Below are 27,241 nucleotides of genomic sequence, written 5' to 3' on the forward strand. Positions count from 1 at the left end.
ACGATTATTGATGTTATTATTATTATTTATTTTAATTAATTTTAATTAATTTTGTTTTTGTTTTTTTTATTACAATTAATAATTCAAAACACAGTGTTTGATGCGATTTCAGTGATCAGTGATTATGTGTTTTAATCGACGGACTGATAATATATTAGTAATTATTTAATTAAAAAAAAAACATAAATAATTTTTGAAGACATCACCGCCCGGTGTGTGTGTGTTGTGTGACCACACATAATGAATAAGTTAGTGAAGAGATTGTTACCCGTAATCTGTTTGGTCATCCAATTGGCGGCAATGCTGTTGTTTGCCTATAGTTTTTTCAATGCCGAAGACGTACTGTTCGGCGCCCGCGATGTCAAGTCGGCCGACGACGGCGTTAACGACAACAACAACCCGGTGGCCAAAAGAAGCAAAGCCTACAGTATTATACAGTCGGATGATAATTACCGGACAATTGCCGATCGCTGTGAACCAAGACTTACCGAAAGCCGTACTAAACCGTTGTTTCCGAAGATGGTGTTGATGGTTGTCGACGCACTTCGTCACGATTTTATACCATCTATTGACAAAACGAAACTAATGAAAACTGAGGCTAACAGTGATGACCGCGTGGCCAACTGTGCCGATTGTCGGATGCCATTCACCGAAACTCTGCTCAAGACTAACGGTATGTCGAGCTGTTGTTCAGTTGTCTTATTTCAGTAATAATACATTTGGTTTTAATCGTATTAGGTATTGGATTAGTGTCCTTATCGGCTACACCGACGGTAACGATGCCGAGGATTAAAGCTATGATTAGCGGAACCCTTCCGTCATTCATGGACTTCATAATGAACTTAAGCGCCTATAAGTTTAATGGCGAAAATTTAATTGAAAATTTGAACAAAACAAAAAAGCGGATCAATTTTTTCGGTGACGAAACTTGGATTGATTTGTTGCCCGCAAATCTGTTTTACAGATATAACGGCACGTCTTCATTCTTTGCCACCGATTATACCGAAGTGGACACTAATGTTACCTATTGTGTAGACCAAGAATTGAAGCGACTCAACGACTGGGACGTTATGATAATGCATTACTTGGGTGTCGACCATATCGGCCATTCACACGGCGGCTATCATTCGCGATTGATGCCCAAAAAGCTGCTCGAAATGGATTCTGTAGTTAAAAATATTTACACTAACGTCACGGCACCTGACGTGTCGGAGCCTTATCTCATTGTGATAACAGGCGATCACGGGATGACTGATATCGGAAATCACGGCGGAAACACTCCGCAAGAGACAGACACTGCACTGTTGTTTCTCAGTACCAAAAAGACAAAGACCAGCAGCGAATATAACGGTTTCGGGAAACGTGCGTTACGTGTACGTCAAGTAGACATTGCATCTACACTTTCGGTACTTTTAGGAGTTCCAGTGCCTAATAAAAGTATGGGAAAAGTAATGTTAGATGTATTGAATGCTATGAACATGAAGAAAGACAATCAATTGTGTCATATGTTTGCCAATGCACTGCATATTAGCGATTTGATTGTTGATCTGTCGCCCAGTGATCGACAATTAATTCAAAAAGCGTTCAAATTTCATACGAAGATTACGGATGAAAATAATAATAACAAATTTAATTCAGGATTTCATTATAAATCGACTGCCGATCTCTATAATAAATTTATAGATTCATTACAAATGCAATTATTGACCAAATTTACGGAAAAATCATTTTTCTCGTTATTAACACTTTCGATAATATTTGCCATTTTGTCGATATTCGGCTTTATATTCATCGAATTTTGTAACCGAAATTCATTGATATTTACAAAAATCAAAGACATTCAAACAATGTTTGCCATAATCATTGTTGCACTCAATTGTTTACTTTTATTGTCGACAAGTTTTATTGAAAACGAACACTACTTCTGGTATTATATGACCTCAAGTTTTGTGGCCATCTATTTGGCGATTACCGTACGAAACCATTACCGATACACTCATCAAACAGTTGGCTCACTAGTTGATCCATTTGTCTCGTTGCGCGATAACAGTTTGATCCAAGTGTTGGCTATTGTACTAATACTGATACTTCTTAAGATGACTCATGAGTGGAACATTTTATACGATTACGATATCGGCGAATGGCTTAACAAAACTGAAAACAAACGGATTTTAACTGTTTTAGTCATTGTTTCGCTGATTGCCATCTCATACCTCATGTTCACCAAACGATTCTTCAAACAACAGTGTCTACTCATCTCTGGTCTCGTTTGGGTTTATCTCTATCGGTAAGTGTATTGTTTGTGTTAAATCTTTTTATATATTTTTAAAGAAAATAAATCAAACGAAATTTGTTAAGTTTATTATGTTAATTGATATTTTAATAGTTTGATATCAATAGTTATCAATTCAAGATTTTATATATATATATATTATATGATAATGTGAAATTTCATCAAAAAACTTATTATCATAAGTGCTATTTGATCACTAGAGTATTTATATGTATAGTAAGTTTTGTTATTATTATTTTTATTATTAATATATCATAAATATTGATCGCCAATACAGCAATCATTGAATGACAAATTGATAGTATATTTATACTGTATAATGATTAGAGAAATTGCGAAAACATGATTTAAATATTGCTATTTGTATTTAAATAATGAATTATCTAATAGATAATCGATATTTAGTTAATATCAGATAATAGAAATATATAATAGAAATTAGATTTATAAATTTTTAAAATTAATATTTACAAAAAATAAAACATTTTTAAATATTTACATAATAATTAAATACCATTATTTACGGTAATGCTCTTATAAAGATAATGTTTGTATTAAAGTTATATTTATAAATTTTATATAATGTACTGTACATGTAATATATACTGTATATTATATGTACAGTAGAAACTAAATTTTGTTTGTATTTACTAAAATATATAATATAAAGCACTTTATATGATATTATATATAAATATAGTACAAGAATATACTTATATATTAAGATTTCGTGTATTATTTATGTTATGATATATAATACTAAATATTTACAGAATATATATATGTATAAGAAATTTTGTGTAAATAAGGGTTGAAATGATTTTTCTATTATATATAGATCATGTACTGTACTATAGATATGATAAAGTTTTATACTGTATATTATCTAATGTTATTTCGATTATATATATATACACTATATTACACTATTTGTATATAACTAAGTCAACCAAAATATTAATGTTTGTTTTGTGTTATCTTATAATACAGGAGCGGTGTCGGTAGTGTAAGCTCAGTGAGGATACCCTATTTCAACGTTGAGACCCCCATCAGAGCCAAAATAGTTTTCTTTCACGTCTATCTCATAATCATAGAGTCATTTTTAAAGCGTGTGAGCAAACTGTTTGACTTTAATTTCAACATACCTTTCCTCGATTTTCTCAAAGTGGACTTCTCTAGTTCCGATGTCAAACCGGTCACCAACATTACGCTACGCACTATTTGCACCGTTTGGGTGCTACTATCGGCCCTATTTTTCAAAGTACATAACATACCACTGCTGACCATTAATATAGGACTGGAAAAGTTGGTCAACTATGCGCTCAAAGGTCGTGACGATTCATACCGCCTGTCATTGTTAGTCACATACCTGTGTTTCGCTCAAAGTGCCTTTTATAGCGCCGGTAACTCTAATACGTTGTCCACAATAGACGTGTCGCCCGCTTTCATCGGTCTGGACTCTTATCAACCATTTTTTGCTACCATATTCATGATAATCAGTGTCTATTCGCTGTACGTCTACTGGATTTTGATGTTTTTCATACGATTCTGCGACAGCCGACCGAAACCGGTTTACAAGACATCGGGACAACAGTTGCGTTCAATAATCAATATACTATTGATGGCCCGATTCGCTACCGTTTTGTTTGACATGTCGGTGACCATTGCATTACAAAATCATTTATTTATTTGGAGCGTATTGTGTCCAAAGTTTCTCTATGAGGCACTCCTTACGTTAGTCACTGAACTGATCCTATTGTTTGTCATTTTTAACAATTTAATAGACTAGTCATAAAAATATATACATAAGCGTTATCAGTGATGGTAATGATTATGTGATTGTTATCATTACTAACTTATTAATTTAGATATTTTTAAACTAACTTATATTGTTTGTTATTTTACACGCATATACATTAATTTGTATAAATAAATTTTTAATATACAGTATATATTTATATTTTGCTTACAATAATACTGTATATTTGTATTAAATTTAATAATTTTATCTATCGTGTGTGATATTAACTTAAAAAAAACATAAACAATTTTGCAATTTATTGTATATGCAATAAAATTTTTGAATTACTTAATATAATTTATTGAAAACTACAATAAGTTTTCAATGTTTTCTATAGTGTATTTGAAATTTCTAAGTATTAAAATTATTATTATTAAAAAAAATAAAATTGGTTTGAATTTAAAAAAATTAGTAGTTTTAAATTTATTAATTTTTAAAAATTATTTTAATATTGTAATGTATCGGATTATAAAATTTATTTTCAAAATAAAAATCTATTTTCTTTCGGTATACTTATGGTTTGAAAAGTTTTCATAGTTATCACATTTAAAAGACTGTTTATAGTTAGCAATAAAAATTTATTTTCTTATAAAAAACATTAAAAATATATTTATGATAGTAATTGTTGAATACAGAAAAAACAATCATAAATTTTTTTTCATCGCCTAAACAATATATAATAATACGTTGATATTACTCAACAACAACAACAAAATTTATTTAGTCCAATGGATAGTTTGTATTTGTATATTACTGTATATACAACTTTAATGCTTTAATGTCTATTTTATTACATGTGAAGTCAACTGTGCAGTGAAAAACATTGTCCACAAATTATTTGTTTTTTCTACTCCATAAAATATATCTGGATTATATTGTATATATACTGTATACTATATACTATATAGTATACTTATGTAACCTATGTTTTAATTGTATTTTAATAATAATAATAATTAAATATTACTATTATTTGTTGTTATTATTATTACTATATCTAACATATGCAAACAATTATCAAATGAAAATTTATTTATTCTAATGAATAGTTAGTTAGTTAATTATAAATTTTTTTGCATAAATAAACTCAATTCATATATAAATTATACGATTGTATTGCAAATATATAATTGATTGAAAAGACAAGCCATCGATTTGATAGTCCATTTGGATTATATCAATACAAATGGATAGAGATTTGAGGAAATCATAGCAAAGAAATAGTAATCTCTTATCTGACAGTCGATGAATTGCCAGTCATTACTATCGAGTATGACTTATATATACATTATATGTAGGCTATTATATAAGGAGATTCACATACTGTTATCAATATATAAATATAAGACAGAGACTTATATACAGACAGAGACACGACTAACTTTACCACTTTTAAGATTAAATATCTATTAAACCAAATATGATTTTTAGTTGTTGTTTAAACTTTGTCTGTACTGTTGTAAACTTTGATTAAAGTAATAGGTTGATAAAATTATAAATGATAATTTTTTTTTAAACTAAAGTTATATTAAATAAAATATTAAAAGCACTATTTTTTCTAATAATAAAAACGTTTAAAAGTATTTAACCCTATTTTCAATCAACAAAAAAGGTTAATTACTTTTTCAATGATATCATTAATATATCAAAAAAATAGTTTTTAAAACAATTTATAGTAGTTTATTACTCAAATCTATTTGTATTTCTGTTAGTTAATAATTAATAATTGAGAAAAAAATACTAATAAATTTTGATTATGATAATATTAAGAATTAATTTATTTTTCATTTTCAAAAAACAGTCAAAATTTTACTTTTAAAATATTATTTTTTTACCATAAATATGCAATTTTAGAATTTTATTTAATATAATTTTAGTTTTAATTTTTTTTTATTTATAATTTCATCAATCAGGGGGGAAGGGATTCAACCTATTTTATAAAAAAAATCATCAAGATTATAATTTTGGTACTAAATTGAGATATTTAATCTTAAAGTAGTAACACCTTAGTAGTGCCTCTGACTGTATATAATTCATAGGTCAATGACCTAAGGTTACTGTTTAATATATAATAAAATATTATATATTTTAGTATATACAGTATATGTATAAGTTTTATGTGAAAAAATATATATTTACAAACTTAGTTGCATTTTATCTCAAATACTATTGAATTGTTTTTCACTAAATGTCCTTTGAATCCCTTATAAACCCAGTTTAATCATTTAGTTTTGTTGCGATTAAAATAATTGATTTTCTCTTTAACTATATATATATATATATATATATATATATATATATACTAAGTATATATTGTACAGTATATATATCAATATATTTAGCATATCATTAATTGATTTCAAAATTGGGTATCAAATTAATTAAACGTTTAGATTAAATGATTTAATCTCTCGATGACTATAGGTTTCTTGTTTTTCACTACATTTGTATAAAATACAAGTTGATTGATGTCTAGTAGTTATATGTTTTTTAAAATACAGTAATTTTATTAATATTGTTTACCAAATGTTAAATAATACTAATTGCTTTACAATTGTTTTTTTATAGACAAATCCAATGTTTTTCAATTTTGTTTTTCTATAGGATTATATAATACCTTTATACTAACAGTATAGTAAATTCAATGATATAAAATCAATTTTTTTATAAAAAAGTATTTTTTTAATAATAATATTAAAAATACTATAATCTACTGTTGTTTACTGTGCTATATTATATCCGTATTTACAGTTTATTATGCTATCATAAAGTGGGTGTTACCTTGATATGCCATCAAAACTAATACTACTATTAAAACTGCTTGTATTTTGTTTTTTTTATTTAAAAAAATAAGTTAAAAACATACATTATTTTAACAAACAAAATCTTATTAATAGTAGTTGAATCTATAAAAATATTTATAAAAAAAACACATTACATAGGTTTCAATTTATAGAGTAAATGTTTCAGTGATTTACAATTCAATGTATAAATTGTTTGCCAATGATTTACTTTTGTCAATGATTTTCATATTTTGCATTTTTTTTTCTCTTTTTTGTTCATTATTGTATACAATGAATTCAATAAAGATTTTTTTTTTATACATTGTTATAGTTGAGTATAATAATAATAATAGTGAAAATAATGAAAATGTTTAACAAAGTAAAGAAAATAACCCAAAAAAAGGCAGAGAAATAGATAAATAGATATACAAAGAAAATATATAAATAATTTTCTATTTAATAGTAAAAATACAAAATTCAGACAATTTATTGGTGTAGAAAAAAATATTGTTTGTAATATAAGAATATTCTGTGATATATTATGCTATATACAGTATACTATGGTATGAAAATTTTTAGATTTTTTTTTGTATGACACAAAAGTTTGTCATATTTGATGATGTTATTTATTTATTGATTGTATGTTAAGTCAATAATATAGCATATTATACCATACTATTATACATATGTTTGGGTCAAATATAGTTCATACATTGTATATATATATATTTAATATAATTGACATTTTAGATTTATTAATCTAAATATTATATTGAAATATAATGTACTATTATAAAAAGCTTATACTGTATATATTTGATTTTTGATCATATACTCATGTATAGTATGTGGGTATCATAATAAAAATAAGTCTCTATATTAGATTTCACATTTAGATTACAAATATTTTTTATTTTTTTTATACTGGTATTAATATGAAATGCATTAAATAAAATAAATGATATAAAATATACATTGTATTATTATCAATATTATTATTTAATAATAAGAATATATCACATATATATATATATATATATAATAATTATTAATGATTTTGGTTTTAATTTAACGAAACATATTACCGCTAAATATTTAATATAATACAAATTGTATTATACAATCTAATAATTTATACAATATTTTATTATTATTATTATTACATAAAAGACATTAATAATTCTATCATTAACATATACTATAGTGTTATCTCTGGGGGAATAGGATTTGATAATAAATACACACAAAAATCTCAAATTAAATCGTATACTCATAATAGTGTAGAAATATTTTGTTGTTGTTGTTGTCGATCGGATCGGGTATTAAGGAAATTATATGAAACTAATATTTTTAACGACAGATAATTATAAATTATTGGATACTATTTATTAATATATATATATATATATATATATATATATTTATCGCTAATGTATTTGTGTTATTTCTATATATATAATATATATATAGTATATAAAGTATAATGAAATAAAAATAAACTAAACATAACTGTAATTGTTTTCTTAATTAAATTATCAAAGTTTTAAATTACTTACAGTTATAATATTACTAAATTCTATTTTTATCAATTTACTATAGCTTATAGTCTTAGACTTATAAGTTATAGACTATAACATATCTATGTAAATAGTTAGTAAATTATTATTTTTTAAAAATTTATATTAATATATAAAGTCAATATTTTTAAATTTTTAAAAAATCTGGTGGAGGGGGGGAGGGGGGGGGGTAAAACTGAAATGTATTAATCTCATGTGGGGTAAATTTATTAACCCTATACTTAATTCTTATAAATTATATTTAAATACTTTATATCATATAAACAACAGTATAATAATAAGCTTAATAGTAATAGTAAATGTAGAATCAATTAAATTTTTAGTTTATAAATATATTATTATTGAAAATTTTGTTTAATTTTCTACTTACTATTTATAAAATTTTTATATATATTATATTATTACATCAGTTATTAAATTATACTGTTTTAATAATTATAGTTTAATCAAATAAATGCTATATCAATACAGTGCACAAAATGATAATTGAATCACTGATATATATTGAAAATACTGTACTATTACTGATAATAATAATAATATCTATAGTAATGATAAAAACTCTTTTATTCAATATATTGATTATAGATTACATGACCACACAATAGCAACAAATAAATGAATTTGTGAGTAGAGTGACTAAAAAAAATTAGATTAATTATGATTGACTGGATTACTATCTATATTATGATAGCTATAGTCTATAGTATTCAATAGTTAACAATATAAAACTATGGTGATAGTTATATTTGTTATAAATTAATAATAAATTATTTTTTTGTTATATTAAAAAATAATATATTTTTAATAATATTTATAATTGATAATATTAATATATTCATTGGTTGTTTGTATTAACTAAACAAATTAAAACAATTATTTATTATATACAAACAATTGATTATTTAATTATATTTATCTAATTTTATATTACATTTTTTATACCAAATTATAAATAGATAAAAACAAAATTAAAATTATTTTCTAAACATTTCCATTGAAACACTTAACACATAAAAAAATATTTTAATTAATTAATTATATATCATTACTTGCTATATTCATATAACTATTAAAAAATTGAAATAAATTTATTGCTCTAAATATATTAATTATTTCGACTAATCAATATAATAAAAAATAAATTACTATAATAGTGATGGATAATATGTGTTTGCAATGCATATAATATTGAGTTATATCACTATAAATAAATTTAATTAATTAATACTACGATAAGATAAATAAATAGTTAATGGATGAATTAACAAAATTAAAATAATAATTATTCCGTATCTATTTGGTTACTATATTTTTTTCTTTGCAGTATTTGAGAGGCATATTAACAATTGTTTTATTTTGAAAAGTCATTATCGATTCATTTGGTAAAAGTAATCTATTACTGTCATACTTGCTCTCTCTCTCTCTCTCTCTCTCTCTCTCTCTCTCTCTCTCTCTCTCTCTCTAAGTATCTCTCATTCACATTATTTCTCAAAATAGTTAATTGTATTTTTTGGATATAATATATCCGGTGATTGTCTTATAGAATCTGAACAAAAATAGATTAAAGGATAAATGCAAATGATATCTAATGGTTTATAATAATGGTATATATTGTATCTATTTATATACAGTATATATATATATATATATTGTGTATGTGTTTCCGATAAATCAAATTAGTTTTATTGTCTTAATGTAACCAAATTTGCTAATGTCTTGAGAAATCAAATTAATCACTAAATCAAAATCATGTTATTTACAGTTTTAATGAATACATTTGGATGACAAATAAAATTCTAATATATCATACAATTACCGTAAAATCATGTTTTTATCTTATATAGAAATGTCAAAGTCATGGGGAATAATGCGAGTTTTTTATACTATATGAAAAATATAGTTTTTTACTTTGTATAATAATTTACTATTTAATTATTACCAGGGATGGTTTTTTACCGTATGAAAATGATATTTTTATTTTTGAATTCCATATGGGAAATAAAACACGATTTTACGGTAAGATATAAATTTATGTCAAACACAACTAATAATTGAATAATTCAAAAAACCAATCCAAGTTGACATATCACAATTTTAATTTCATATTATTATAACTAATATACTATAATATAAAATGAAACAAAAAATAATTATTAGTTTAAATGTGTTAATAAAATTATTGATAATTCAATAAAAACCAGTTGAGAATGCTAGAAAGCATTTCCACACGAATTCCTAATCATAATTAATAATTAAATTCAGTATGATAAAATAAAATCAACTATAGTTATGTAGAGTATCAAACGATTTAGTATGACAAAATAAACAACTATAGTCATGTGGGGTATCAAATGATTCAGTATTACAAAATAAACTACTATTTTCCTAAAAAATAAACTTAAAAACGAAAAAAATCAATATTCAAAAAAATTCAAAAAAAAATTCAAAATTTTTTTTAATTAATTTTTGGACACCATTTTCTTCAATTTCCTAAAAAATAAACTTAAATAAGAAAAAAAACAAAAAAAAATTCAAAAAAAATTTGTAGCGGATAGTGGATTCGAACCTATGTCCTCGTGGGACAGACAGACAGACCGACAGACAGACCGACAGACAGACCGACAGACCGACAGACAGACCGACAGACAGACCGACTTATAGAATGCATATACGTATTCCTTTCAGGAATTCGTGAAAATCCGGCAAAAATAACTATAACTTATTAGTTATGTAGTATATAAAATTTCCAATAAATGATTCATTAATCATTTAAACTTAACTAGATTGTCCCGCGCAACATGTATAACTGTCCAATTCTTTTACTAATTTTAAAATATTCATCATAAGTAGTTTGAATGAGACTTAATTTTTCTATACAACTATTACATAACCTAATGTAACAAAACTACTAAACCAATACACATTATTTAGTCTACTCTTGAAAAATTTTAGATTTTTATATATATTTAAATTATTTTAACACAAATTGAAAATTTAATTATTTTTGCAAAAAAAATTTGCATTTGAAAAAATTTACAAAAATTTAGCATATATAGCTAACCTCCCGGTGCCCTGTGACACACAATGTAGCAAAATGTAAGTACACAACATCTGTCTACCTGTCCTCAAAACCTACCTGAGCTCAATATACATTTAAAATTTCCCATAGAAATATCATTGCTTTAAATAAAAGTTGAAAATTTTAATACAAATTGAAAAATTTTTATATTTGAGAAAATTTTACAAAAATTTAGCACAGGTAGCTAACCTCCCTGTGCCCTATGACATATAATATAGCAAAATATAGTTACACTACATCAGCCTACCTGAGCCTAAAATCTACCAGTGCTCTATAATCATTTAAAATTTCCCATAGAAATAACATTGCTTTCAATAAAAATTGAAAATTTTAATACAGATTGAAAATTTTTGTATTTGAGAAAATTTTACAAAAACTTAGCACAGGTAGCTAACCTCCCGGTGCTCTATGACTCATATAATATAGCAAAATATAGTTACACTACATCAGCCTACCTGAGCCTAAAATCTACCAGTGCTCTATAATCATTTAAAATTTCCCATAGAAATAACATTGCTTTCAATAAAAATTGAAAATTTTAATACAGATTGAAAATTTTTGTATTTGAGAAAATTTTACAAAAACAGCACAGGTAGCTAACCTCCCGGTGCTCTATGACTCATATAATATAGCAAAATATAGTTACACTACATCAGCCTACCTGAGCCTAAAATCTACCAGTGCTCTATAATCATTTAAAATTTCCCATAGAAATAACATTGATTTCAATAAAAATTGAAAATTTTAATACAGATTGAAAATTTTTGTATTTGAGAAAATTTTACAAAAACTTAGCACAGGTAGCTAACCTCCCGGTGCTCTATGACTCATATAATATAGCAAAATGTTATTACACAGCACCTGCCTACCTGTCCATAAAACCTAACTGAGCTCAATAATCATTTAAAATTTCCCATAGAAATAACATTGCTTTCAATAAAAAATGAAAATAAAACAATACATTTTTACATTTGAATTAAAATATGGTTGTTGATGAAATGTGCACGCATACAGACAGACAGACAGACAAACAAACAGACAAAACAAATGTCTTAAAATATTAAAAGATTCAATCAATTATTATTAGCTAAATGTTACATTAAATAAAAGTCAAAGGTTTATACATTATGAGACAAAAACATATGTCAAACATATTAATTAAATCACTTGAAATTTATGTCACACACACATACACACACTTTTCTAACTCATGGTTATGTCAAATATATCCAAAACATAGACATTACACTTGATATAATAATAAATTAAATAATAATAATAATGATGGTTTAAATATATGTTTTTTGTGTGTGTAAAACATTATACAATCTATGGTATTGTTATTGATTGCCCCGAGTGTACAATTTCCTTAATGACTTATTTTATTTTAATTAATTATGCTTAAAAATAATGAAATGTAAATAGTTGGTTGGTTATTTTTTCGTTAAGAAATATATTGAATTGTATAAATTTTTGTAATTATAATTTTAGCATTAATATTATTCATTACATTTATACTGTATTTTATTATAGTTAGCATTTTATTAATTATATATACCGTATATATATAAATAAACAATTTCTATAAAACTAATCCATTGTATAGAAGTTCATTGTACTTAAATTAAATTCATAGGAAAAAAATGTTTATTTTAGATGTAAAAGTTTCTATAATATTATTATCAATAATATAATTTGAAAAATAATATTATTTATTCAATTCATTGTATTCACACTATTCTTAAATGTAGTCATTTGTAAACATTATTAATTTTCACTTATTTGTTTGAAAATAAAAACAGTGAAAGTGTGAAAACAATTTAAATTATCAATTGTTTGCAATGAGATTTTATGTGCATTTACTATATAAATATAATATTATATAATCTTATAATATATATATATATAATGTAGTATTAATAATACTGTATTACACTGTAGAGACAAGCAATATGTTATTGTAAATAGTTTTAAATCAAACTTGAAAAAAGTGATCCCAAGTGTATTCATAAACATACTCACAGACAAACAGACAGACAGACAGACACACACACACACACACACACCTAACAAACAAATCTATAATATTATACACTACACACACATACATACAATATATATATAATATGATAGTAAATATTACTGTAAGCTTTACAATAAATGTCTTATCAAAATAAAGTATTATATATATAAAAAAAATAAATCTTTAATATACTATATATTATATTTGTCTTTTTAAAGTAAATAAATGTTAATTTTAAAACAAGTCGTTTGAGAACTATTTTCTATGATTAGAGTCTAACCTAACTCTCACTTTGCATTAAAATTCCGGTTGAATCTCAAACACCTAACAAGTGTGTCATTATAGCATATAATACAAACTTTTATTTATTTTGTATTTATTTTTTTGAAAAGAGAAAGATATAAGACAACAACAACAACAACAACAACAACAATAGTAGTAGTAATAATAATACAGAGACTTATTTGATATTTTTTAACATAAGATGTCTTTTATATTCAAAAATTTTTGATATGATTGTCGATAAATTGACAAATCTTATAAACCAGACTACTATAGTAGTAATAATTTGAATTATAAATTTTAGTTTAATTAATATTTTCCTACAGTAATATAGAAATATTGTTGACTTTATGTTAGGTTAAATATACAGTTATGTTAATTATACTATATTATCTATTCAATATATTTATTAAGTCTAGTACATAGGTTTAATGATATTTATTAATACTTTAACTACTAGACATAAATATTATTACATTAATATTAAACAATATTACAAATTTATTGTATTTACTATACATTATTATATTGGTATGTATTTAAGCAAACAATAGTACAATAATTAATATCCATTAAAATTTATGTTATTGAATGCATTGTTGTCTATATTGATTAAGATATATATATAAGAAAACAAACAAAAAATGTATTTGTTTGCAGAAATAAAGAGCTTTTTTTGTTTTTGTTGTCATATTATATGTCTATAAAACATATCGATATTATTTCAATTAACAGATTATAAGATTGTGTTAATATAACTATAAGATATATAATTTTTATACCGGTACTGCATATATACTTTATTTTTATGTAGACATTAATCTTGTAATGGATAATATACCGACACAAACACATACACACACACACACACACACACACACACACACACACACACACACACACACACACACACACACACACACACACACACAGGTATATATACAATATTTTTTCTGTTTATTATATTGTTTTTATAACTAATAACTTATAAATATCAAACTTTTACGATTTTCATAGATTACTAAAATCTATTACACAAAAAAATTAAAAAATTACTTTTACTTTAATTATTTTAAAAAAACTTTAAAATAACGGTCAAATTGTTATGTACATGTGTTATTTGAAAAAAACAAAATTAAATTAATTTTTGCGCATGAATTTAGTGACTAATTTAAAAAAATAGTTTTTAAAATCATTTCATAAAAAACTATTTTACTGATCAGTGATCACATTGACAACAATAACTAGAAGACAGAATAAAGTTTAATAAAAAGTTATATTAAATACTCTATTATTGTATTATAATTAGATTTTTTGTTTATAAATATAATAATATTTAGTATATTATATGTTGTTATTATGTCTTCATTTATAATAATATTATAATTTATTATAAAAATAAATTTTTGTTATTTAATTTATCACTATTATTATACTGTACTTTATTAAATACTGTATGTTATAAAATATTTTAAATTTTATTCTAAAACGATATATTTGTGGACAAAAAAAATTATTAATTTATATTAAATTCTAAAATACTTTTACAGTAGATAAACAATATTATTAAAAATATTTATTATATAAATAAATGTTTATTATAAGAAAAGTTGATAATAAAAGCAAAATAAAATTAAAATAATGTATAACCGGAAGGCATCGCATATTTTTATTGGGAATTTTTTTTTAATATTAAGTTCTTTATTAAAATTTAAAAAATTCTTATGACATAAATAATAATAATAAGCTTTAAAAAAGCTTTTTTATCATATTATTATACAAACATTAAAAAAATATTATGATATAAACATGAATAATAAAAGTAGTATATTTTAATATTAATTTTTCTATAAAAAAATAATATTTTAATATTTATATTGATAACTTATTTATATTGGTAATTTTCTATATTATTATATATTAATTCTACAGGTATAATTTTGTATTCAAAATGTTATTTATTTTCATATTAAATGTTATTTGTAATTTACAAACATATCAATTATTTAGATAAATAATAAAAAATTATTGTTTTCTTTTATTGTATTAAAACTAAACTGAAAGAAAAAATATTGAATTTATTCAAATATTTATAATTATTATAAATAAATTTTATTTATTTGAATTACATTATAATTATTATTTATAGTATTAACTACTTTCAAATGAATATACATTAAATAAAGTTAATCGATCGGCATTAATGATAGACATTAATAATTTATATGCAATTTAACAACAATTAAAACATAAAAATTCAAATTAATTAAAATCATTGTAAGAATATTCTAATAATCATAATAATCATAAATCAAGTATTTATTATTTCATTATTTATAAATTCAAAAAAAAATAACATAACATATTTACAAAATATATTTTATAAAATTGTAGTAACTTTTGTATTATTAATACCAAATTTATTTGCCTTAAAGTGATATTAATTTATTTGTTTGCTGACAAATAAACTCAATAGTAATTTACAATATTGACAAAAAAAAGTTACACAAAAAAATCAATTGTATATTTTTAAAAAATATTACACTCAATTTTATTTATATTACTAAATAATTTAAAAGATTTTTATAACACAAATTTTTTACAATTTAATTTATTTAAAGTCAATAATTCAATATTTACATAAACTATACATTAAAACATTTTATGTACAATTGCACTGAGTATTTTAGTATTATTAAATCTTTAAAATAAATCATAAATATAATATATATATAACTTTATATTAATAGATTTCAAATAGGGAACATTTTCGAAGGACGTCCAAAATAAATTATATAATCTATAATACAATAATAACTTAATATATATATATTTTTTTTGTGAGTTTCTAACCCAATATTAGATAATTTATCACCGATTATATTACAAATTTGTTATTTGAATTATAGCTTTGAATTAATCTACATATATATATTTAATCTGCAATATATATAGTGGATTGTATTTAATTTAATACTCTTAAAAGTCAATAACATTTTAATCAGACTATGAAAACTTTTGGTCTAATTTTGTAATATTTAATTAATGATTAGAATTAAATTTAAACTAAATACTTAATTATACATATATTAAAAATATATTATTATTATTATTATTATTATTATTATTATTATTATTATTATTATTATTATTATTATTATTATCTTTGTATATCACGGTTGTTCCGGTGTGATCACAGTTGTGTCGGCCACTTTTGGTGGCAGAGACACGACTGGTTAGATTCAACTCAAATCTAGTACTTTTCTGACTGTTCTACAACTCTGAAGTATCACTGCTTTTTGCATTTCATAGATCTTAGTTTTTCTGATTTGAAGTGATTCCATACTTAGGGCCAGATTTTTCGGTATTACGGCCATTGATGACAGTATTATAGGTATTATTTCAACTTTCTTAATGCGCCACATCTTATTCATCTCATAGGCCAAGTCTGTATATTTCCGACGTTTCTCACTATGCGTGTCCTGTAATTTATGTGTTAGTGGGACCGATATGTCTATTATATACGCCTTATCTTGATGTTTGTCTACTAGGACTATATCTGGGCGGTTGTGGGCCACAGTCTTATCAGTTCTTATTTCTTTATCCCAGTAGAGCTTGGCACTGTTGTTTTCCATTACACTTTGTGGCTCGTATCTATAGTATGGTAATGGGTCTTTGATTAGTCCGAATCTTATTGCCAGTTCCTGATGTATGATCTTGGCTACTTGATTGTGACGGCTTAGGTACTCGGTATTTGTGAGTACTTTACACCCATTTAGTATATGTTCTATTGTTTCGGACTCCATATGACACATCCTGCACTTGTCTGTTGGTATGTTTAGCTTTTGGATATATTTCTGATGGTTACGGGTCGGAACCACTCGATCTTGTATTGCCATCATGAACCCCTCTGTCTCTCCGTGAAGACCGGCGTACTTCAGCCATTTTGTAGACATTTCTTCGTCTACGTGTGTTTGGTTGAGTTCTGCCCGGTATCTTCCGTGGAGTTCTTTTGAGGCCCATGTGTTAATCCTCTCTTTTTCATTTTGTATATCTATTTGATGTTCAATATTGCTGAGGTTTAGAGGTGTGTAGTTGTAATCGAGTGTTGATGTTATTTTGTGGAGCTCTGAGACATAGCATTTTTGTTGATGGTATTTTCTCAACAGTTCTCGCTGTTTGGCCTCAAGGCTTACAATGTTTAGTAACCCTCTACCCCCATGTTTTCTACTAACACATAGTCGTGCTACAGAACTTCTAGGGTGGTGTACTCCAAACATTGTAAGTTGTCGCCTTATATGTCTTTCGATGGTCTCGAGTTCTGTTTTACTCCATTTTATTATTCCGAACGAGTATGTCAGTACAGGTATTGCCCAAGTGTTTATGGCTTTGAATTTGTTGTTTGAGTTTAGTTGAGATTTTAGTATTTTAATGATTCTTTGATTTAATGTTTTCTTTATTTCTTCTTTAACTGCTGTCATTTTAGATTTATGCATTTGTTTAATACCTAAATATTTGTATATATCTCCATTTTCTAGTGCCTTTATATATCCATTATCAGTTTCGTACTCAGGTCTTTCTGAGTAGACACCTCTTTTCAATTTCATTATAGCACATTTATCTAATCCAAATTCCATATTTATGTCATTGGAGAAAGTTTCTGTTGTTTTTAACATTGCATTTAAATCAGATTCTTTTTCGGCGTATAGTTTTAAGTCGTCCATATATAGTAGATGTGTTAGATTATATTTTGTATCACTTGATTTTAGATTTACGCCTTTTAGCTTTTTAAGTAGTGATGATAGTGGGTTTATGGCTAAGCAGAACCACAGAGGACTGAGTGAATCTCCTTGAAATATTCCTCTATTTATTTTGATTTCTGTACTTATTTTTGTTCCATTATTTGTATTGACACACAATTTAGTTTTCCATTTTTTCATCATATTTTCTAATGTGTTTATCAGTGTGTTGTCAATTTTATATAGTTTTAACACTCTTAATAACCATTTATGTGGGACTGAATCGAATGCTTTCTTATAGTCTATGTATGCCATTTCAAGATTTCTATGTTTTTGACGAGCTCTTATTGTTATAATATTGTCTATTGTTAATTGCTCTTTACAGCCCATTGAGTGTTTTATACAGCCTTTTTGTTCTTCAGCTATTATGTTGTTGTTACTTAAATGATTATATATTTTTGTTGATATTATGGATGTTAGGATTTTATACATTGTTGTTAGGCAAGTGATGGGTCTATATTTGCTGGGATCTGATGTACTTTCTGTTTTTGGGAGTAGATATGTTATTCCGGAAGTGAGGAAGTCATCGGTTTGTCCTGTTTTTATTATTTTATCCATTGCTATTGCCATTGGTTGATGTACTGTTGTAAAGTGTTTGTACCAGAAGTTTTGTATTTTGTCTTGTCCTGGGCTTTTCCAATTGTGGAATTTCTTGAGGGCTTCGGTTAAGTCATCTTTAATTATATTTACTGAAGTCATAGGTGGTATTTCTTTATTTTCATCTTCAATATCATTTATCCAATTAGATTCTTTATATTCCTTTGGGTTGCTCCAGATTTCTTTCCAGTAGTTTTCTATTTCATCTATTTGTGGTGTATGGTTAATATTGCTTGAATTTATTTTGTTTTGATTTCTATAGAATATTTTTTCGTTATTATAGAACATTGTATTTTCCTTTCGTCTTTCGCTTTGTTGTTTATATCTTCTGATTCTTTGTGATAGTGCTTGAACTGTTTGTTTTAATGTGTCGTTGTAATTCCGGATAATAGCTTCAAATTCAGGTTTTCCAGGTTTTGTCTGTAATAATCGGTATATATCTTTTAATGATTGGTTAAGTCTTTTTGATTTGTTTCCATTTAACACTTGCGTTATTCTTCCTATTACTTGTCTTTTCCCTTCTATACGTGTCTCTATTCGCTTTTGCCATTTAGGTATTATATTTTCTTGATTTAGTTTTGTAGTTGACATGTGTTGTATTTTGTAGCCTAAGAGTCTCGATACTGCTACTGCTGCACAGTATGTTATTGTATTAATTGTGCTCAACGACATGTTATCTTCGATGTAATCTTTAAGTATATCATTAATTGTTATTATTGTAGATCTTGTTTTTACGCCACTTTTTATTTTTGGTAACTTAGGTCTGAGTTCTATTTCAAAGTCTTTATATTGTTCTAAAGAAGTTTTTAGTTCATTTTTTGCTGTTATTCTATTTATTTCATCATTTGTATTGATTCTGTTATCTGTTGTTGTAGGTGTCTCTTCCATTTCTGGCACTACTTCTACTGTGGTATTTAATTCAGTTGTTTCATTTAATGATAGTTCATGTGCCACTTGCTGTTTGATTTCTTGTAATTCTATTGGGGATATTTTATTATTCTTTGCTAAGAATCGCCGCTGGTCTGCAATCCTTTGTTCCGTTACATTTAGTTCTGGATATTTCTGTTTGAATGCTAAGTAAATTTGGTTTCTTTAATCAGTCATATTTGTTTCGAGTCGAGTTGATCTGTAGTATTCGCGCATTATCAAGGTATTCATCTCGTGTCCATTTCATGCGCTTTTGCGATTTTTCAACCAAATTGGTCAGTTGTCGCTGAGAACCAGCTTGAACTGAAACATTTTGGAGGTTAGTCTGATTTTGTTGACTAGTCTGCGGTCGCATTACATCACAGCTTTGCCCGCATAGCACATCACTGCGTGGGATATGATGCATACTTAACGAACTGCAGTCAATGCCTACCTGCTGAACGCGGGATTTATTTGAGAGGGTACCTCCCGAACACCCCCCGTTATTCCTTCGACTACGTGTAATCATAATTATATATATATTTGTTTTTGGCCTTTTTACGGGGTCCCAGTCCCTAGAATAAGCTCAACACTAACATGTGTCTATTGCCACCCATTTCTCACCACTAACATGTGTTTGTTGAAATAGGATTTTTTTATTTTTTGAAACAAAAGTGGCCATTGCGTGTGAGGACGAGTAACTACTCGAAGGGTGAAGAGACATCCTTGCGGACGTCTCTTCGGGGTGGGGGCACCTTTTTACTGGCACCCCCGGGTGGGGGCACCCTTGCGGGTACCCCCAGGTGGGTACCGATACCGAAGTACCGATACCCGGGGTCGGGCAGAAACTCGTCCTCACTTAGCACCCCGCTTTCCCCATACTACTTAAGTTGGCCGTCCTAAACAGCGTTGGTTGGGCAGGGACGGGAAGCACAGTTAAAACAATTTTTTTTCTCAGAAAAATTGCTTTACCACATCGGGGCTCGAACTATAGATCTTACTCTCCATTACACTACATAGCCCTACACACTAACCACTACACCACTGTGCCTCCTTTTATTATTATTATTATTATTATTATTATTATTATTATTATTATTATTATTATTATTATTATTATTATTATTATTATTATTATTATTAGTAGTAGTAGTAGTAGTAGTAGTAGTAGTAGTAGTAGTAGTAGTAGTAATGTCTAGAATTTAAGTACCAATTAAATTAAAATCAGTATATATTTGAATGATTGAGTGTTTGCCATGAGTTAATAAAATCTAATAAAACCATAGAAAATCAATAATATAAATGATTTACTATATTCTATGAAATTATATATAAAATTTTGTCAAAATAACATATTTATTTGATCAATAAATAAGTTTTAAAATTAATATTTTTGGGTCATTTTTCAAAACATATGTCGCGGACATCAAAAATCTTCATCAATCATATTATTTCAAATAAAACGCTTATTAGGTTCAGCTATTGTATTGTAATATCAAATTTTATATGACTGACTAACTGTGTGAGTGAGTGAGTGAGTAAGTGACTGACTGAGTGGGTGAATGTTTGAGTGATTGAAAAGTAAAAATGAGAGTTTTATGTTTTTTTTCTGTTAAGTTTTTCAATAATATATATATATATATATATACCCGTATATAAAGTATATATAACTTTATATAATATAGACTTATATACAGTTCTATTGAACTAAATATATAATGAACTAAAATTTTATTTTGCTTTTAAAAGATTTCTTTTTTCAAAAAAACTACTATTATATATCAAATTACACAGTAATACACAAACAATAGAGATATGATAAGCCGTTTGCAGAAACGCTACTGACTTTATTAGCAGATCTGATAAAAAAATCACTTTTATTTTTGTCACAATTTATAGATAAAAAAATATTAATATCTTAATAAGCATTATTTGGTTTATATACTGTAAATATATAGTATAGTAGTATATTGTAGTTTAAGTATTATTGAATTTTACTATTTTTTAAAATAATTCATATTTACAAATATAAATATTGATTTATTATTAATAGTAATGTTTTTATAACTTTTTAAAAAAATAATTATTAGTGAAATTATGTTGAGATCTATTTTTTTAAAATAATTTTTAAATGTTAATTCACTAAATAAAATAATAATCAGTTATTTTACAACTTATTTAAATTATTAAAATAAAATTATTATTTTGTTAGTCATAATCATATAAATTATATATTGTATCTATTTTAATCATAACTTAATTAAAAAAATCATTTGTATTAATCTAAGTTATGAAAAACTACTTATTAATTACTAAATTATTTATTTTATATGTTAAAAATGTGCAAAAAATACTCACTTTGTTTATTAGAAATTACTATAGAAATACTATAGCAAAAAAACAATACAAAAATAATTAATAATTTTTGTAATAAAAAATATTTAATTATCTTCACAGTCCTTGTATACAGAAATTATACTTTGAGATTAACAAAATTAATTAATTAATTATAACAAATAAAATATATAATATAAATGAGATTTTTAAATAAAATAATTTGAATTTTATATTTAAATGATAAGAACATTGTTTTAGTATAAAACTACTAATTTGATATATATATATATGTTGTAACTAAATTTTTTTTATAATTTACATATTTTATTATTTAAATTATACTTAAAGAAAATTTTCTTAAAATTAAATAATTTAATTTTAAGAAATTATTTTACTGTATTTTGAGAATTATATCATTATTGTATTGCAATATTAGTATTATATTAATTTAACTTAATTTAGAAATATATACTTAAATTTTTAAGACTAATTTTTTAAAATTTAGTTAACATAAACAGTAAAAATATTCATATATTAATGAATTAAAATTTGGTGAATCATATATATATATATTATGAACATATAAATCATATAAAATTAGATTAAATCAATTTTTCTTACATGAAAACCTAATATTGAGAATATATTTATTCAAAATAATTTATAATTTGATTTTCTTATTCTTGTTTTTGCGAAAATAAAATAGTTTACAATACAATGAAATAATAATAATTTTCTAGTTTTTTAAATGTTGTTGCAAATACTGTATAATATGTTGAATTATTGAGAAAAAAAGTGAGAGAGAAAGAGAGAGAGAGAGAGAGTGAGTGAGAGAGAGAGAGAGAGAGAGAGAGAGAGATGAGAGATAAAAAAATATAATTGAATTTTTTTTTGAAAACAGTTTTTCAAATATTTTTATTATTTAAAGTAAACCCATCGCATAATAATACTTCAATATTTATATTATATGTAGAGTAATATAAATTTTATATACAGTATGTATTTATAGCACTACATAGTATACTCTGAATATTTTATTGATGTAAATTATAGATTGTCCATCAACATTTATATCCAATATAATATTTATAATATTTTTATCTACAACATTGTATTATAATGATATACTATACAAAATAATATAATATACAGCATAATATAAATATGACACGTATATAACAAAAATGTTTATTACAAACACATACAAATTATAAATGATCTTGTTTGATATACTTAATAAAATTTATACAAATATATAGAAAATTTGATATTAAAATTTGATATTAAATTTTTCTAAATATAAAACGTGTTTATAATATTAACTAGAAATTTTACTGTATATAAAAAAATTTTAAATAAAATATGATTATATATATAGCGTTTAATTTAGCCTCTAAAACAAATCTAATTATTTTTGTAAACTCGATTGAAAATTAAAAATAAATTATGTTTTTATTTATATTATTTCTTATTAAAAATAAAATAATATAAGTAAGTTTTTAAATTTTGCAGAACAATACGGATTACATTTTAAAATAATAATTATTATTATATTATATTTTGTGTTTTAAAAATAATAATAATAATAACAGTGCATTTATAAAAATATTGAAAAATTATAGAATCTATTTTAAATAGCAATTTTATAAAGTGTTTTATCTAAATAGTAATAAATTATAGATATACTGGATATTGTATACAGTATATCACTATTGAACTATAATGTTGTAAACTCTATATTATATTGTCTATAAAATCTAAAACAAACCTATTTTTCCATAAAGATGTAATTTAAGTAAATAATTCAAGTAATAAACAGTGTATATCATATATATAGTATATATAAATAAATATATACTGTCTGTATATATACTGTATATATACTGTATATATACAGAGAATATTTGAAAAAAAAAATTTTGAGGAGACAGTGTCTCTCAAATATCCTATTGGCAACAAAAACCATCATTAAATTAACTCTTTTTTTCATTTATTCTAGTTTTCAAATATCAATTATTTTTATAAGACAAATAAGTTTTATTTGTGAAGTGTATACTATGTTATTGTTTGTCCCCTAAAAGGGATTTATTCAATGGATTCCGGATATATTCCCCAATCGATGAACCAAATAATTGCTTCATGTATTTTATATATACTGTATAAATATTACCGTATATTTTGATATTTTATTGATATATTGCTCTACTTTAATAGGTATTACAAAAAATAAAGAAAAACATATGTAACAAAAGTACACTAAAACATAACTTTTATGTAGTAATACATAAGTTTTTATGCTTAGATCTTATAGATGTAGACTTTAGTTTAAGAGATACTAGAGTTTATGAGTGCTTTAATAAAACAACAACAAAATACTGTATTTATCTTATTATTAGAATTATTATTATTATTATTATTAGAATTATTTGACTTATTAAATGTTGAAATATTTTTTTTTATAGATAACTTTATATATAAATTTATTTATGAGTATTCAATATAATTTTTTATCAATTTACTCAGTTTAGTCAATTTAATACATAACATTAAATAAAAATTTTACAATCATTTAAATTTTCAGATAATTTTATTAAAATAATTATTAAATGAAACATTTAATTTCGTTTAATAATAATTATAGCTTAATAATTATAATACAAATACAATTATTGTAAAATTGTAAATAATAAAAAATATATATTTAACAAATAACATATATTCTTATTATTTATTAACAAAATATTATTTTCAATATAGTAAGTAATATATAATAAATATAACAATATTTTATGTAATAAATAATAATAATGTAATAATAAATGACTTAATCTCATAAAATATTTTAGATATCTTTTTAAAATAAGTATTTTATTTTTTTAAATTCAAATCAATTTATAAAATTATACAAAATTGATGCTCTGTTTCAAAGTGAACATAAATGTAAAAATATTAATAATATGAATAAATATAATATACATTTAGTTTTGTATAAAATATAAATTACTCATCAAATAAATTGAACTAAATAATAATAATATTATTATTTTTTATGTTTTTTCTCCCACTATCGTTATATAATATTGAATACTACTATTACTATCGACTAATATAAATAAAGATATCATTACTTTCAAATCAATGGTCATTAAAGATCTCTCTCTCTCTCTCTCTCTCTCTCTCTCTCTCTCTCTCTCTCTCTCAACTAATACATAGATTTTTATGTCAATTCCCAAACAAACTTCATGTAATGTAAAACATATAATTTCTTCACTGATTACTTATGAAAGTCAATAATTAAGAAGTTCAACAAAAGTGTTACCAAAAAAAATGTCAATTAATGTAATGGTATTCATGTGATCACTAATGTATAGACAGTTGTTTTATATAACAGTTACCGCTGTTGTCGATGACGAGGGAGTGGCGGCGGCGGCAGTAGTTGTTGTATTTATGGTGACCATTGACTTCGATGTCGATGGTCTGCTCGACAAATAAATTGAGTCTTGTTGTCGATGAGTGTGACGACTATTATCACCGGCGATCTGTCGGCAATGGGTCAGACAGAAGTGTATTATTGTTGGCACTGATCGGCGAAGTTTTTGGTTAAACGCCAATAGTATAAATGGTATGACTAGTGTAGAGCCCAGTTCGCTGACAATGGATGTCCAAAACACGAGCGCCGACGAGTATGTAGTGGACGTACAGCCGTGGACGGCGTCCACAATGTTTTTCGGGACACTGGTCGCTATGAATGTGACCGACACAAGCATTACCGTCAATATCTCGTACGACTCGTTCAACACAAACGATTTGCTCAGTGCGGCGATCGATGACGAGGCCAGCGATGAGGTCAACGACACCGATATCATTGGCGACTCTTTGGATTTGCGACGGCGGGCACTGTCCGGAAAATATTGTCGCCGTACTATCTTATAGATGAGCATAACTGTCCAGACGTTTAGCGGCAAACTGGCCGGCAATGAGATTAGTAATACTGAAAATATTAGGTACGAACAGCTATAGTCCGACTTCCAGTTGACCGCACATGTGATCTCATCTGCGATTAATTAAGACAACAATATATATCATATATACATATATATATAGCGCACAAATTTCAATAAATTAATAAATTAATTACTAATTAAATTATAGGACAAAGAATTGTTACAATAATTGTCTGAATCTATTTGTTGGTCACTATAATCGTTAGAATTTTATGATTTTGTTTCAATATTTTTTTTAAAAAAAATACTAAAATTAAAGTCTATGGCATTTATGTTAATAACTCAATAATAAAATTAGTCAGTTTTTTAATTAAAAAATGCTAATAAAATAAGTGGGAAACTAAATATTTTGTTTTATTTTATTTTATTACTTTACAGTATACTTTTTATACAATAATATACAAAATCATGGATTTTGAAAAAATATAATTTATAATTTAAATTGAATAGAAGTAATAATGTTTTTTTTTTTTAATAATAATACTTTATTTGATAATCAATACTAATAATAATAAATTACTGTATATCTAATTTATAATTTATTTTTATTAGTATTGATTATCAAATATTTAAAAAAAAACATTATCAATTGATTTGTTTCTATTTAATTTAACGATAACTTTAGGGAAATTTTTCAAAAAAATAAGTAAATTAATAACAGAAAAGTAGAATAATTTTAATATAAAAATTTTTATTAGAAATTACTATCTATTAATACATTATAGTAACATATAATAACTATATGCCGTCTATTTAT

The 27,241-nt window shown here is 24.6% G+C and overlaps 2 protein-coding genes across 2 annotated transcripts in view; one reads left to right on the forward strand and one right to left on the reverse strand.

Moving 5' to 3' along the window:
* The window catches only part of LOC128956278 (40S ribosomal protein S3-A-like), a 195,722-nt gene that overhangs the window by 122,168 nt on the left and 46,313 nt on the right, over positions 1-27,241 (reverse strand). The window lies entirely within an intron of this gene.
* Positions 114-17,081, forward strand: LOC128955597 (uncharacterized). The gene is made up of 4 exons (XM_054301270.1): positions 114-673; positions 739-2,287; positions 3,284-4,077; positions 17,041-17,081. The coding sequence occupies exons 1-4, from the start codon at positions 241-243 to the stop codon at positions 17,079-17,081; spliced, it is 2,817 nt and encodes a 938-aa protein (XP_054157245.1). The 5' UTR covers positions 114-240.

Source organism: Oppia nitens, unplaced genomic scaffold (genome assembly GCF_028296485.1).
Source record: "Oppia nitens isolate AA-2021 unplaced genomic scaffold, nextdenovo-longstitch-racon4-pilon3 scaffold2_pilon_pilon_pilon, whole genome shotgun sequence".
NCBI classification, from domain to species: Eukaryota; Metazoa; Arthropoda; class Arachnida; order Sarcoptiformes; family Oppiidae; genus Oppia; species Oppia nitens.

Excerpts from the sequence above, each read along its gene's own strand:
- LOC128955597 (XM_054301270.1), top strand. The coding sequence starts at position 241 with ATGAATAAGTTAGTGAAGAGATTGTTACCCGTAATCTGTTTGGTCATC. Across the intron at positions 2,288-3,283 it reads GTTTGGGTTTATCTCTATCG|GAGCGGTGTCGGTAGTGTAA; the intron begins GTAAGTGTATTG and ends CTTATAATACAG. Across the intron at positions 4,078-17,040 it reads CATTTTTAACAATTTAATAG|TTGTGTCGGCCACTTTTGGT; the intron begins ACTAGTCATAAA and ends GTGTGATCACAG.